We start from the raw sequence: 17030 nt of genomic DNA on the forward strand, positions 1-17030 counted from the left end.
GAAAACTGTAACAGAATGCTCAACAAGAAGGGATGGAGCAGCAAAATCCTAAAACCATCTACTTGGTTCATATTCCCTTTAAGAATGGCTGTCAGGATAAATGCTGTATCAGCATCTTATTCTCTTAAAGGAAAAATATAAAACATTTATGTTTCCCAGAGACATGTCATGGTATTTTAACAGTAAGTTGCTAATCAGAATCTCAGCGCTCGCTGGGTTGTTTAAGCTGTCCACAATGATTATGAGTGATTGTGTTTTAAAAGCCACCAGAATGGAGACAAAGCTCAAAATGTATCATCACTTGTGACAATGTTAGCAGCTTCTATTCAAAAGAAAGCAACACCTATTTTGTTGCATGTATACAATGTCTGCAACATTTACACAGTGGGAAAAATCCGTTCCCTGTATAAATCCAGGGCATACCATTGCAAAAAAGGTTTTTAATTAAAATTGGCATTTTTGAGCCTCCTACTGACTGACAGCGTCTCACTGCCTCCTCCTCAGATAGCTAAACTGGCTTCCAAGAGAGATGGTGGAAAGAAACAAAATCACTAGAGTATCTAACTTGGACAAGTCTCTGCTGGGGACAATTTCAATAGCAGGATGCTGCAGAGAGACGTTAAGAAAAGAATAGATGACTACTGAGGAAGTCTTCCCTAATGAAGGCTCAAAACATCACAAGACAGTAGAGGAGGCATTTTATTCCTAAGCCTACAGACAGGATGATCAAGAAGGACAATTTTAATCAGAAACCATACCTTAAAGGGAATGCAGAACAATATCTGCACCTCAGTGGGTGCAGCTTTCTTTGAACGCAAAAGGCTAGACCTCTGGCTGGGAGGTTAGCTCAGCTGCCAACATTGACAAAGCTTTATCCCTCTCAAGAAAACAGGCAGAAATAGATAAATAAATAAGACTTCCTTGGCCAGAACATTTTCCCCAATTTAATGCAAAGAGTTTATATTGACTGCTAGTACTGTACCTTCGGGAGGCTCTTCCCGCAGATGCGGAGGCAGTTCTTCACTTGTTGTCTCAGTTTCATCTTCCACCATCTGTGTTTCTAAGCTAGGTCCCTGCAGAACAGAACAGAACAGCAAGAGGAGGTAAATTGGAGAAAGTTCAGAAAGGAGCCACAGAAATAATCACAGGATTAGATAATATTCCAGACAGTAAGGACACAAGGAGCTCACTTTAGCTGATGAAAAAGAAAGCTGCTGGGAGATTTGGTTGCAGTCAATTTACATCCAGAAAAGGGGGAAGAAAATAAAAGAAAAAAAAAAAGACTCTCTAAGCTAGCAAGCAAAGTTACAAGGGTCTGAGTAGACTAAAAACCAGGAACTGAACGGTGAAGCACAATTCCTAAAACACACAATGCAATAATAAATTCAAATCGCCATTTACCAAGGGTGGCAGCAGATTCGCCATCACTTGGAATTTTCAGGAAAAAAAATCCAATCTTTGATTTGTCTCACCAAGACTAAATTCCGAAATGTCTGTGGCCTGTTCAATACAGAAGGAGATCAATACAGGTTATACAAATGGTCCCACACCTCATTTTTCAAAGGAAAATAAAGCAAACTTCTTTACAATCTTCTAATCCATCCAGGTCCACTGACTATGTAGTTTTCCCCTACATGCCCCTACACATGCATTTGTGCGTGCATGTGTAACATGCTAAAATAACTACTCCTGAAAAGCTACCAGATTTGCCCTCCAAAGTTTTACATTTCCACTTTCCAGCCTTCAGGATCTTAGAAAGAACGTGCAGTGTTGCTGATGGAAGGATATGAGCAGAGTTATTAGATTTGTAGTCTTAGAGAGCATTCACTTGTATTTAAGGCTGCTGAACTCACTCTGCACACAATATTTTCATGACTTGTGGAGCTATAAAAGTGTAGTTGCTTTTCCAGTTTCAAACTATCAAAGAAAAAACCAGTCTGCTCCCCCCCCCCCTTTTTTTTTAAAGTAATGACAGAGTAAACACTAGGCATAGCTGTGGAGCTCCTTAAAAAAAACCTAACCAATTTTCCTCTTTTGGAATGCTAGTACAGTCAAGAGTGAAATTAGAAACTTATCAGTCATTAGGAAACAAGGTTTTTGTGCACTTTGAAAACATGAATGGGTTTGTAGTCTGAACTATCTGAAAATGTATATTGACATATGCAGCTGGAAGGTTACAGAAGCCAGCTTAAACACTGGTACATCAACAGCTTGCAAGATTTTATTATTTGAACTCAGGAAGAAAAAGGGCTCATAGCATTAAAGCTGCAGTATTTATTTTCGTACTTTCCAAACCCTGCAACTGCAAGGTTACCCCCAACAGCATTGCATACTCTTTCCGTTTCCTCATTTTGCACATTATAAAGACTAACACACTTATTAAATTCCTTCCTTTGCACACGTAGCTTACATTTCCATCCATTCCCATTTTTTCAACAAAATGGACATGAAAACAAGAAATACCACCACATTGTTTTCAAGAGTCTGGTATCAGGGAAAAACAGACCACCCAGATGAAGTGTACAAGTCTATTGTGTTAGGGCCACCATCACAACCTTGATTTCTGCCACCCATGACTATTCAAGCTTTACCTAAGCTATTTACCTATTTCTCCTCATTTAAAAACAGCTGGTATCAATACTGCTCAGCTTTGGTCAATGAACAGTTCAAACATTAAGTCATGCCTTGTAGTAGCTGTTATGAAAAGGAGAAAAATATTTTTACCACAGGGTACAGATGAGAAAGTAGGAAGTTGCCTGACTTAGTCCAATTAAAAATCAAACCCAGGAGTCAGTTATCAACACTGAGGTCTAACCATCTTCTCACTTCACCTAAGTAATGTGACCTAGATTTCAAGAATGTGTAAACAATTCCGGATAGGAGCAACAAATTTAATATAGAGGATGTATTTGAATAAGTTTCTACATCAACCACAGCCGATATATTTATACACATTTCTTTCCTATACATTAATGCTACAGAGAGAAAGGAGAAGACAAGGCTACATTAGTATACCAAATCAGAACATCTATTTTCATATAAAAGATGTAGACATGTAGGACATGAGGTACCAATATTTGCCTTGCAAACATTCTGAACCACAACTATAAGAACTCCTAAACTAGAAGTGGTCTCGAATCCTTTGCCTGTACTTTCCAGTTTGCAACACCAAAGTTATGTTAATAAAAACAAAAAAAGTAACAGAACCACCTGCACAGGGCACAGCTTAAGTCCTTACTAACTATGTGATGCCCAAGGAGACAATCTGACTTCCAGGGACTAAGGAAAAGCCAGTACGAAAAACATTCTCTTTCCTTCTTCAAAATAATCAATAGTCTCACCTTGCTACCATGAGACAAACCTGCTCAGTGGCTTCTCCCAACAACAATCCATGATAGTGATGCTCCTTTGGGTTACAGTTGTTGTCATCTACACAAATACAAAGAGGATGCAAAATGCTATCAAAAGTGAGTGGTGGCATTACAGTTTTTTTCCCCTTACGCATGGACTGCTACTCAGTGTTCATCAGCAATACAACTCACCAGTATGCTGGTTATCCTTGACAATACTTACCCTGAAATAAAGGTTTATCTTAGCTGAAGGTCAACCTTAGCCCTAAGCTAGTATTAACAAATCCAGCTGTGAGGAAAACAGAGCCCACTACAGACCACTATGAAGTCCATGGCTGAGATGCTGTTTGCCATCACCTACTTCCCTCCAATTCAAAACTTTAACACCTGCTACTGGAATCCCACAGAAGAAAAATACACAATCCAAGATTACTACTTTCATAGAATATTCTTAATATCCAACAGAAATGGCCAGTATTTTTGAATATTTTTTTTTACTACTCAAAAACAGTTAATCACAATACAGCATATTTTGAACTGTATTTGGTATGCATTTCCTGTATTTTTTTTTTTAGAATCTTCTCCAAAAAACACTGAAAAAAACTTATTTAATTTTTTTTTTATTTCAAAATTCAATGTTAAGAATTGAAAATAGTCTAGACTGAAGCACGGCATGTCAAGTAACAACAAACTTAACTTTTCCAGGAATTGTTTTGCAAGAAACTTGAAATCTTGAGATTTCCCAGTTGCTAAAATGAAGTTAGAAATGTTTTCTATAGAATAACCCAAGTTCTTATCTCATTGATATCTTATCACTATATATGATCACCTATAATATAGGGAGCCTCTAGAAGAAGTCTCGTAAACATCTGTGTTTATCAGACTTCAGCATATCAGTTTAATGATTGAGACCAGTGAATAAGTATGCACATTGGCACGTTGGTACTGAATTTCACTAAGTAATTAAAATGTACAACAGTTAACAGTAGATGAGATCCTAGGTTCTCGTATCCATATGTACAAGTAATACTTAAGGCTCAAACACTGACAGATGTTATTAACAAGATTACAAAGTCTCTTTACAATGGCTTTGTATCTTAGATTACCACATCCATTGCTTTCTTAGTTACATCTGCCGAGTTCAATTCGTCAGGTCTACTGCAAGCTTGGTAATCAATACCTAAAATATCTGCAGTTCTGGCAGCACAGTAATCTACAGCAATCAAAAATTCCAGGAAATTGCCTTCTAAGAAGATTTGTAACTACGTTATAGTTAAAGTTGTTGGTCTCGACTTTTTTTTTCCCCCTACACTATTATTTCAAGAATGAGGCATCAGTTACATTTGTTTTTTCATTCTTAAGGATCCTTGACAGACAAATAGAGGAATGGGATGCACACAACTGTATAAAGTTAATGGCTTGCAGATAAGCAGCCATGCCGCATCCAGCAATTCTATAATAATCCTCTTGAGCTGCAGACATGGCAGAAGTAATGCACACAGATGTTGCTTTTGCTTTGATGCTCCCTCTATGAGCATCTAAGATGCAGGAAGATGTATCAACAGTTCAGAAATATCAGTAGATTATTAACTGTACAACATTCTTCCAATTATTTAGGGTTTATATAGCCTTTTTAATTGAAAATGTGGTTCCATTCCTCACAAGCCACTGGAGAAGCACAGATTTAAACAGGTATTATTACAGAAATAGTCAGGTTATGGTGTGGAGCCTAGGAACATATAACTACCAAAAACCTCTTGGCGCTCCAGAGATGATCCCTGCTCTCACAAGCAAGTACATCGCACAATTCCTTTCAGCAATTGATGAGTTTCTGACTATGAGCACTATTAAGATTTAATGGCAATTTTTATACGTCATGTTTTAAAACAAGATCTAAGCTGACCAGAAACAAGTCAACTCAAGCAGAGGCAATACCCACCCTTCTAAACTGAAGGATGTGCCAGTTCCAAGGTAGCTCACTCTGTCCCTCCCAACAGTTTCAAGGAACTACAAGGAAGCTGAAAAGCTTTGTATAAACACAGTAAATGATAAAGATCAAGAGAAAAAACCTACAGGGATTCTCACAGAAACCACCCAAGGAACATACTTTCCTATGTTCTGATCACACTGTATGACTACTGACCTTACAGCAGTTTATCTCAAGTATGATGGGCTGCTGTGACCCAGTAAGTTAGTGTTCATTTGCTGTCTTATATTGTGTTTCATAGAAGGCTATGTATTTATGGATGGAGAGGACTGCCAGTACTGAACTAAACAAGCGTGACAAATCACCTACAAGCGTTTCAGACTACACCTCATGCTTTTCCATGAGATACAACACTTTTGAGAATAATTCTGACCAGAACTTCAGTGATATGCTCGTATTTTCAGTATATTTAAAGACTGTATATTTTACAAGTGCTGTGATAAATCCATGCATGACAGAAAGAAGGTTCCTACTCAGTGAAGGTCAGTATTTTCCACAAGGTACTGAGTTATGTTTATGACACTGAAACTAAGAGCTGCATTTATCATCACATTTGTATTAACAAATGATTTCAGCATGGTCAGTCATAAAAACAGCCTATACTATCTCAGTCTCAGCAGAGTATTAAGTACTCAAAAACCCCACATAGTTCAGGAGCAATCCCAACACCAGGCAACCATTATCAGCCCATTTTGCACATAAGTCAACAGCAACATGAGACTGTCACTGCAAATGCCCAAACAGGTAAGTCAACACTGGAAATGGCTAAGCTTTCTAAAAAGTCCCTACAGACCATCTTGAAACAACAAAAAAAACCCCTACCCTCCACCACCACCACTGCTTTTAGGCCTTTTGCTCTACTTTTGTACTTAGCATTACATTAATTATGGTATATAATCTTAAACCAAAGTAGAGTCTGTCAATTGACTGTTCACTGAGCCAGGATTAGGCTAATGAATAGCAAAAAATAAAACCCCAAAACAAAGGCCAAGGGGGGGGGGGGGGAGAAATCAAAGATAAAAAAAGAATCCATCCTGTGAAAAATTATTACTGAAATTGAATGAGTTTGGGGCAAATAACTTCAAGTTTCCTTCAGTTTATTATCACGAATAGAAAGATACTTTATTGCTGTTCCTAACCAAGGAGAAGCATATATCTTACAATTCTGTTCCTCCTTGCCATTCCTAGTCAATCCCTAGAGACAGTATTCTTAACAAACCACAAAAAAAACCTGCAAACCACATAAGCAAAACCAAAAGAAAACCCACAACATGAATACTCTTCTCCATTATACTGAATTTTATTAGTAATCATTTCCCCTTTGCAGAACAGAAGCTGGAGGAATGAATGTAAAGCCCACAGTCATGACTTCAGCAGCAGTTTAGTGTCTCAGTTCTGAGACTACCCTTTGAAAATTATTCTAAAATCTGCAGCTTTAGCTACTACTTTCCCTGTGCATTTTCAAGTGAAAACAGTATTTATTTCCTGACCTAGATTTTCATATTTCCATTCTGCTCCTGAACACTTTACTCCAGTTTTTCCTTTCTGACATTGATCTTCACATTTATTTCCATTCTAGACTTGAGCCTAGAATCTCACTCCTTTCACTGTTCAAAACTGCCTCGTTCCTCATAAAGCCTCTCCTTAAGAGCCCACAAGGTCAGACCTACTTCATTCTATGCAAGTCTTCAACTGCCAGCCTAAATCACAGGTCCTGCCTAACACTGACTTTCACCTAGTATTCTGTGTAGGCACAGTTCCAATAAAGCAACTTAACAGAGGAAAAAATCAGTCACAGCATAGGCTTCACCCCTCCACATCTGTGATTTCTCTCGTAAGCTTTCCCAGCACAGGTCCAACACCTCTTTTATATAGCATCAAATACATCTCAACTGATAACTACAAAGGATAGATGCAACCCTAAAGAATTACAAGACTCAGTGGGTCTGTGGGAAGAAACAAGTGAAGTAATCCCCAAGTATAGGACAGTTTGTTAAGTGCTTTGGGAAACTACAATATTTTTTTAAAGTATCTTAGTGAAAGCATCGACTATTTTTGCATTATGTTTAAAGAATGCTTATTGCATGCCCACAAAACTAAAACCCACACTGTTTCCTGCACATTTGCATACTTTGCCCCTTCCTAAACCCACAAAATCCTCAGCTCTTTCTCATCCCAGGCTCACTTCCTCCAAATGGGTGAGAGATGATACATATTATGACTGGGCTGAACGTGTGCAGATGCTAAAGGGCTTGTCAGATCCAGTAATAATGAAGCTGACCTTCATCAGGCTTTCCTACAATTACATCATTAATGACAGTGTTAATTTGGGATCTCTCCTCTATCCCATCACTGTTATGAAGTTCCTCAGAACTTATCTTTGATATTTTGTGTTTAATCAAATTAAATTATTCCATCTTCCATATTTGAAAAAAGTGGCTTGTGGCTCAGAATGCCCTTTCTGCTTCTACACAATTACATAAAGCCTCAATTCCTACAGAAAACAAGGGGTTTGTTTGTTTAAAAAAAGGAAAAAAAAACAAGGATTTTAAACAAGCAGACACTGGGTAGGTAAAACAAAAGTAAAACATGACGACTCCCTTTTCCAGGGAGCTGAGGGTCTACAGGTACTTAACTTCAGCTGAAGCACATAACTACCCAAGCATCTTCCTATACACCACTGCTCAGATAAACTTGTTTCCACTGTCTGACGGTGGTTAAAACTATCACTGTAACTTTGTTAGGCAGGTATCTGTAGCAGCTGCAGCTTTTACTTCAGCAATGAATTTTCAGCATATTGGGGAATTAAGACTTTCATTTAAAATTTTCTAAATGTAATAGGAATGTTCCACTGAATCTGCCATCACTATTGATTGCACACCCACACCTCAGGGGTTTCCAAAGTCGTCTAGATTTTTCCTGCAGAGAGAAAAAAATTGATCTGCAACCACAAACATTTTTTTTTTTTTGCTTTCCTATCGGTTTAAGAAAGCCTCTTGATGGATGCTTTGCTTTTAATTTTGCAAAACAAGGTTCGCTCATAATGAAAGCTTCTGTGCCAGGTTTCAGCCCAAGGGGAATTTGAGTTGCAGTTATAAATCCCCTAGAACACTAAAGGAAAGTACAGAAATAGAAATGCTGAGGATGACAGTAGTGTAAAATTATAACACTTTGTTCTAAGTATGCTGTAAGAAAGAACTAGAAAAGTTGCTTAGATTATTTACTCTTCTTTGCATTTGGACAAACACATTAGGGAGGCTACGATTTTAATAACACTTAATTTTGTCTTGACAACAGGACTGGAGGAGAGAGGCAACAACAGCAAGTTTTAATGTTGCAAATTCCAAATTGAGTTATATTGTTCTCAGCAGAAGAGTCAAATCCTATTTCTACAGCAATAAAACAACTTTGTACTGCGAGTAATCCTAATTATGGTTTACTTGCCATAAATAACTTTTCAACAGCACTAATGACACCACAATCTATTCTCCATTCAGCAAGCCAGTAAACAGTCTGGTTTACACTTTTTACATTCACACTTTAAACGGGGCAGATAACACCATTTATACAGCAAAAAGCCAATATACTCTGCTCAGTGGTAGTTCAGACAGTTCTGGATTTTGAACTAATTATTGTATTGAATTTTGTCTGAATCGACCATTTATTTTCCATCTGAATTTTACCTACTAAATCAATGTTAGCACAGAAGGAAAGTAAGAGTGTTTTTCAAAAAAACAAACCAAACAAACCACACTTCATTTGATCACGTATTGACCTGGCCCAAAGAGAACACTCCTCACTTTGAGCAGGTTAACTGGTGTAATTATCAAAAGGATACCATGCAGCAGTGTAAAGGCCGAAAAGTTACCCTGAAAGAGGCTGCACAATTTGCTGTCAATTCTAGTTTAAACTACTACCTCCACAAGGAACGGTATGCCTTGTCCAGAACACTGTTTATATTCAAAAACTGACTGTGCTGAATTGCATTTGTTTGGAAAAAAGAAGTTACATAAAGGCAAAGTGTCATTCCACAGCATAACTCAAATATTAGCAATCGTTAAAGTTGGGGGCAGGTTAATACATAGGAAAAAAGTCATTACAGAAACACCTAACAGACTCCGAAACAGAGAGTACAACACGGAATGATGCAGGACCAAAGCATGACCCTGCATCACAGCAAACCAATCTGAAAGCAATTAAATAATTACCAATAATGATACCTCAAAAATATCCATTAACTCATATTGATAACTGACCATTCACTGATTTAGGTAATTTCAGTGGGAAGAAGCCTTCCTACATCCTGTCAGTCATCCACTGTCTGTCATCAAAGACTTCAGGGGAAAAAAAATTCACTCAATTGAGCTGATGAACGAAAACCAAGCAGTAAGACGATTTAATGACCTGCAGTTTTATTGCACTTTCTACATAACTACTATTAGCAAAAGTAGTATAAATGCATTTTCTCCAGCCTGGTCCTTGACAGGTGGATTTAATGATTAACACCAGTTTTACACAGGCTAAACAGGATAATGCACACTTCAGAAAGAGTATTTTCCATTTACCTAATGAGATGTGGAAATACCACTCTAGAAAGCTGCAGACAGCACAAGAAATCTGTCTGAAATGAAAATGATAAGTCCTTTGCTTAATAATATAGGCCTATATGACAGACGTGATTAAGATTTTCTTAACCACGCTAGAGACTTAAAAAAACCAGTACCCTTTCCATTATCCTCAGTAGGGTCACAATTAAAAAAAAAACCAAAAAAAACCCCAAACAAAAAACCCACACCACACAAAAAAACACCCTCAACACTCACGGAAGGATGCATTACAGCAGTATTCTGTAACAGTGGTTTCATATGGCCAACTTGAATTATCTGACTTCCATGCATTTATTTCACAACTACTGTTTTAGCTTTAATAGGTTGAAAAGTAACTAATTTTTTAAAGGGGTCTTACAGCTAGAACATAGTAATTTCTACAATAAAACTTGAATCCAAAGTACATAAGCGTGTACCCAGCTTGAAAAATATGAGCACTCCTCCCCAAAAGAGTCACAAGAGGCATCACTGGAACAGTTTCAAACACGTCATCTTGCCAAAACCTTAATTTCATTTTTTTAAATTTGACAAGAAAAAAAAATGCTGCAAATCCATTTGAAGTTAAAAAGTTGTTACAAAAGCACCAAAAGTAATTTTAAACACTAGAAATTGAGGTGAAAAATAAAATATTTTATTCAATCCCGAACTTACTTGTTTCCTTATTTCATTAGGAATTTCAAAATGCATTTTCTGCAAACCAAACATTTCTGAATTAGCTGGGAGATTGTAATATGATGTATTTATCACACAAATTTTAAACTGATTTTGCTGATGGCTAGGTAGTTACGTCTCTTTCCTTCCTTACAAATGAGTTCTGAACTCAGATCAGAGCTCTTTGAGCTCAGTGTTGCTTGTTGCTCTATGCATTTATTGTTGTAGTGTGTTAAAGGCGTAATCTCAGATAACGTATTTACTTACTCTACAGGACAAACACTACATCTTCTGGTATTATCAGGCTCTTCAATTTCACACCTAGCCTGAATGCCTTACACTTGACAGCCAGAAGCACTGCCAGTAATAATGCCCCTTTTATTTCAGGCTTCACAGAGTTCCCATTTTCTTCCAAACTAACTGCAAAAAGTGTAAGTAAGATCACAACTTGCTGCATACAAGATTCCAACCAGACTTACTTCACTCAGCAACTAAACAGCCATCGGATAGAGAAAACACTTGATCATTATGAATGCAAGCAACACAACTTAAAAGTAAAAATTCATTCTGGCAGCAATAGCTTTTGGTAATGGCTGCCTTTTACTTTTGAAGATCTGCAAGGTGCACAGACTCTCTCCAAAATTATTTTTTAGACCAAAAGGAAGCCCAAGAATTGCACTAGACCTTCGGCAGCTCTCCAGAAGTGTTAAGATTGTGAGATTTGCTAACACAAGCACAAGCCACTTTTATGACTTCCAGTAAGTTCAACCAGCAACATTTCTTTTGAAGAAACTGCGTAAGAGCTCTACTACTGTCCTCACCAATGTAAGCATGTACCTTGCCCAGAACTTTGAAGGCACGTAGCCTCTTCCCATCTCTCTGAAATTCAGCTGAAACGCTGGGAAAGGAAAACCACCGGAAAGGTTGTAAGGTAGTTCATTAATAAAGAAAACTGGATGTGACCAATTGTAGGCAAATATTTAAGTCAGATTTATCTACAGAATATACAGTTCATGTTCCCTTTTACTCTACCACTTACATTCACTCTCCTCCTGCTTCCTATAACAAATTTAGGACTACATGCCAGGATATATACTCCATAGAAAGCAATACATTTTGTCTCTTCCGCCTTTTTATAAGCTGTTCCTTTCCAAGTACTTTTCATTTAAATTGTCAAGAGCCCTGATAAACAGGATCAGAGACATGTAAAAAAAAAGTTACATATACATCAAGTTTTGACAGGACAATCCATGATATCCTTCAGGAACAGAGCTGTCTGTCAATACAAGCAGGAGAAATATTTACTCAGGCTTTCCATAACTTTTGATGCTTCCTCTTCCAAATACCTTGTCTTTATCTGATCTCTAGGATTCATCTGCCAACATCACAGGCAGTCAGAAAAACAGAACAACTATAGGCAGTAAGTTCACATTTGTTCTCTTAAATATAGCTATAAGTTTCTCAAAGGAAAATGTCACATTTATGACACCTGTCTTATCCCAAAATACATAACTTAAATGTGAGCACATGCCAAAGCACCACAAGCTCTCATTCTACTTTGGAGAATCACTTCAATCCAATAAAAAAGGGAGCAGCTACTTAACTGAAATCACATCCTGAGCTTGCTTTCCCAAACAAGAACTTCAATATGACCTGACACACTCAATGCTTTTCATTCCTCTGACTTTGGATTTAAGTTAGAGCAGTGACAGGAGCAGTGTTAGACACAGTCACTGCAGCAGCAACTGTACCAGGTAGCCATCAGGGACTATCCTAATGCCCCAATTCATTCCCTGGTTGAAGATAAGGCATGAAGAGGTTCTGTTAGCAAGGACACAAGCACATTCTCCAGTGCTACCTAAGACCTGAGAAATCCAGCGCTTAGCCACAACAGAATAATACTGGAATGAAACTGCCCTCCCCACCTGACAGACCTGTTACCTAGGCCCCTAACACAGCCTGAAAACGTGTATTTCCTTGCCATCAAGATGATGTGCCCTTGAAGGAAAGCAAATGCTCTTGCTGTATTCATCACGTATCACTTAAATATTACTACATATAGCAATGGTCCACTTTCAAGATGATTGCTCTCATTCCTGCCCTGTAGTGCAGGAAATAGGGGCTTCAACCACTTTTATATTTTGCATAGCCTGAAAGGCCCAGAAATACTATCTTTCAGCACTGCCATTGCTTGAAAAAGATGGGAACAGAAGCAAAGTACACATAGAGACTATCTTGAATCCAATCCCGCTTCAACACCTCAAGCTTTAAAGTATGGCTTTGCCACACTACTTTATTTCACTCTACCTTTTTAATAAGATACTTACGTTATTTGATTTACTTAAAAATAAAATACATCAAGCTTCCGTTTCCCCAGCAACAATCAGACATTAGTGATGGATCCCAAAAGAATCACTTCCACAGCAGAACTCCCCTGATGTTACCACTCACTTGTCTTCACCTGCTTCTTCCCTCCTGTAAATAGGCAGTCTATCTTTATACATACTAGCATTAACTTGTTTTACTTTGACAGCCCTGCCTTCTCAGCAACCTGCTAAGCAGCATCAATGAGAAAGGCTCAAAAACAATACTGCTAAAAATACACAAACTCAAATGTATTTTCCAAGACATAACAACAATTAGGGGATAAATAGGCAAGATGACTTCTCAAAAAGCTTGGTTCCAATGTATTCCCTGCAATGATCAACAACTTAAAGTTTGATTTGTTTTAAAGTCACACTGAGCTATTTGTGAGCAGGTCCATAAGAGGGATTCAGACCCAATTCCCACACTGCACAGACACCCCCTCCACCCCGCTTCTCCCCCCCACCCCTTTTTAAGGGTAAAAAACCATGCACAAACACTTGGATGCGTTCCACTTGTTAATTAAAAGTGTAATTACCCCCCCCAGCTTAAGACTTTAAATCATGCATCTGCGATGATCTTATATAGAAGAAACTGAGGCAACTGCTACAGCAAAAGGTGGTACATATGGAAAGAAATACACACTTAAAGAAATTACCCAGAGAGAAAACTGTGAACCCTTTTATACTGAAAAGCTCTATACAGTGCTTATACCTGGTAAATGATTTGTTAAAAAATTTTTAAAAATACTCTCCCCCCAAACACACATGTTTTCCTTACAATCAGAACATGACTCCACTCACATCTTGCTGTATTTTGAGTGAGACCACCTAAAATAGCCATGAGCTTTCCCTACTCTAGTGGGGCAAAAGAGGAATTCAGCAGAAGTAATGGGCTTAGCAAGAATAATCAGCTGTTTACTCTGCATGCAATAAAACAGAAACTGAAGGAAATAATTTCATTTTTGGCCTCCAGCTGGATGTACTGTTCAGACAGCATTCTGAGGTTTTTGTTTTGCAGTACAAGTCAACAACTCACCCAGGGCCATAGCACTGTTTACCAATAACTGCCCTACGTATAATTTTTTTGTTATCCCACACTATTTGAACTAACAAGCATTCACTGAAAGAAAAAAATTACTCTTTACTACCAGGTTTTGAACTAAAGCAAAACAAATAAATATCACAGTATAGAAGGAAACTTTCTTTTTGTATATATTTATTTCATGTACTTGGAAACTGCCGCTTTTCTTTCCTGTTAGCTGCGCAGACACCGATAGTTGAAAGCCCCTTGTGCACAGAGGCGACTGTTAACCTGAATGACCGACACAGGCACACTGCCCAGAACCCAAAACCCGCACAAGCTGCACAACTTCTAACACATACTTACTTGACTCAGAGGCTTGGAGGATGGCCTGAACCAAATTTCTCCATTAGGATAGGTACAGACCATAGCTACATACAGTTTCTGCCTCAAAGAGCTTACAATCTAGCTGATCAATACATTTTTTTACTGCTAGACAAATTCAGGAGACTGGGAATGCCTGCTGTGCCTTGCGTTTCAGACTGATTAACAAGAGGGAACCCTTTAAAAAGTCACACACCTGCAAATTAAACAGATACGACACAACATAATGGGAAAAAAGCAACACCACAGCACTGCTGACTCCTAACCAACACAACCGAAGAGACAACCTCTCAACTGAGAGCTAGTACATTACTACTTTTATAGCCCAACCAGCCTCGGCATCTGCCTCCCCCACGGCGCCGAAGCTGCCAGCCGGCTCGGGTCAGCCCGTTTCTATCCTCATAGTTTTCCACAGCGAACTAAGGAGAAGGCGACCGTCTCCTCCGCGCTCTCGGAACGGCCTGCGAGAGAAGCAGCGCAGGTGAGCGCCGGAGCTGCTCCCGCTGGCATACCGAAAGCACGAAACCCCACGGCTGCTGGGGGAGTGAAACCGCCTACAGCGCTATGGGCAGGAGGGAAGAAGCCCGGGGAAAGTAGGACGATTTCTCTGCAGGGACATAAGCCCAGGGCGGGAGCGGGCGCGGGCAGCCTCCCCCGGCTCCCACGCTGCCCCCTTCCCGTCACGGCGCCGCAGGAAACGATCTGGGTTTTAATGGAGAGACGGGGGGAAATCTTCCTCGGGAGACGTTTCCAAGAAGCGGCACCACATCCCCCACGAAGTTAGAAGCTTCTGGAAGTTGTGCTTCATTAAGGGAGCGAGCGGCCACCACCTCCCGCCGCTGGCTACCGCCTCGGGCCCGGCCCCGTTACACCGGCTGGCCCCTACCCCTCGCCCCCCCGCTTCAGCTACCAGGAGCCGCCGCGGCCCAGCCGACCGCCGCCGGCGGGAAACCCCCGCCTCGCCCCGGTGACAGCCGCCAGCATCACCTTCATGCCGCGTCTCCCGGAGCACCGCCCGGCGGGGATGGAGGGCGGGCGGCCGTCGCCGTCGGCTGCGTCCCCGTCTCCCCCGGCGCTGGGGCTCCGGCTCCTCCTGCCCGATGTAAACACACACCGGCGGGAGGGGGAGGGTGGGCCGAGGGGGGGCAGCGCCATGGCAACCCCGGCCGGAAGAGGAAGCGCGGGGGTCAGGGGCGCCATCTTGGCGGGGGCAGCTGGGCTCTCGCTTTCTCTCTCCGCGGTACATCCTGGCGCCGAGGCCTCGTCTTGCCGGGGGAGGCGGCCGCGGGAGCTGGCGTGGGGCTTTCGGTAATGCTCCGAGAGATTTAGAGCTGAGACGCTCCAGCGAAGCCAGGCCACGAGCCACGCTGTAGTAAAAAATGCTTCCCGACAGTTGATGTTAAAGTGCTTTACAGATTGTAACACATTCACCACCTCAGATTTCCATTGTATCCCTGATGGGAATGCAGCAAAGGGAGATGAAGTGACCCGGCCATAGTCAAGGAATTGGTGTTTGGCCAAGACGAGGAGCCTGTTCTCCAGGCTCTGGCCTCGCTCGCTCTACGCTTGCCGTTGTCTAACCATTTCTAGCCAAGTGCTGAGCTCCTAGGAGAGATGGGGCTCACCCACATTATCCTCGGCCAACGTAGCATGCCTCCAGCTTGGAGGTGGGCCTTCGCCCACTGCTGCTGCTTCACGTGAGGGTGGACTGTTTGGTGGTGAAGATGAAGGAGTCTGGAAATAGTCTTTGGCACGTAACGTCTTCTTTCTCATGTATTGCTTTAAAAGTATCATCGGGCACAATCGCACACGTGGATAGAATGGTGCTAACTGCTAGCAAATGGCTTAATGCAATGAGGAAAGCCAAAGCAAAACAAAAAGAAGGGTGGGTTGAAGAAATGATTCCTGGAATTGGGAGATAAAACAACGTTAAGCAAATGATGGTGATGAGAGTTCAATTTTCTCTGATTTAGTATTATTCCACAGGTGAATACTGAGTTAATGTTATGTAGAGAAGGTAACTACAGCTTGACAAGTGGTTGAATCCAAAAGAGGAAAGATTGCTTTTGTTCCCTTTTTTTACCCCTCAACTGAGGAACTTTGCAATTTCTTTTCCAAATAATATGCTCTTGGCAGCCATGTATGTCTTCTAAATCATTCTTCAGTACAGTGGACCCTTTTTAGTCAGAAACTACAAAAGGAAAAATGTGCTACCTTAAAGGCTAGAAATGCCTTCTCTCAGTGCACCACGGAGGAAAAGCAGTTAATTTTTTTGTTTCATACTGTCTTTTCTAATCTGCAGAACCTCCTTGGAGAGTAGAGGTAGAGTGTACCTAAGACTAGTATTCATTTTTCAGTTAAATAGGAAGCTCTTGAAAGACACTAAACAAAGTAATCCCCCTGCCCCACATGGACTGACAACTACAGAGACCCCTTTCCTTTGCTTCTCACAACACAGCTGTGCATTAAAGCATTTTTTTGATCACTTCTTAGAGGAAGTATCCTGCAACCCTTTCCTGGCACAGATTCTCATAGCAGAATTTACAATTTCTTTTGCTCATACATGTATACTTCACTTCAAGCATGTGCATCTTCTCAGAAGACCAGTAGTGGAAGCCAGTGAATTCAGGGACGGTTTCACAGACCACACAAATTTCTACAAAC

At 40.3% G+C, this 17030-nt stretch overlaps 1 protein-coding gene across 3 annotated transcripts in view; it reads right to left on the minus strand.

The window, feature by feature from the left end:
• The window catches only part of LOC140653385 (transmembrane protein 263-like), a 201206-nt gene extending 185719 nt beyond the window's left edge, over positions 1-15487 (minus strand). Inside the window, exons 1-3 of one of the 3 annotated variants that reach the window (XM_072865441.1) lie at positions 15354-15388; positions 3362-3429; positions 983-1073 (exon numbers count right to left, since the gene is read on the minus strand). In XM_072865441.1, the coding sequence (XP_072721542.1) occupies positions 983-1052 (70 nt within the window). In that variant the 5' untranslated portion in view covers positions 1053-1073; positions 3362-3429; positions 15354-15388. Of the gene's footprint in view, positions 1-982; positions 1074-1401; positions 1501-3341; positions 3430-15353 lie in introns of those variants that run through there. The other 2 variants (XM_072865439.1, XM_072865440.1) reach the window with 2 other exon arrangements.
• Between the last annotated feature and the right edge of the window lie 1543 nt (positions 15488-17030).

Source organism: Ciconia boyciana, chromosome 6 (genome assembly GCF_034638445.1).
Source record: "Ciconia boyciana chromosome 6, ASM3463844v1, whole genome shotgun sequence".
NCBI lineage: Eukaryota > Metazoa > Chordata > Aves > Ciconiiformes > Ciconiidae > Ciconia > Ciconia boyciana.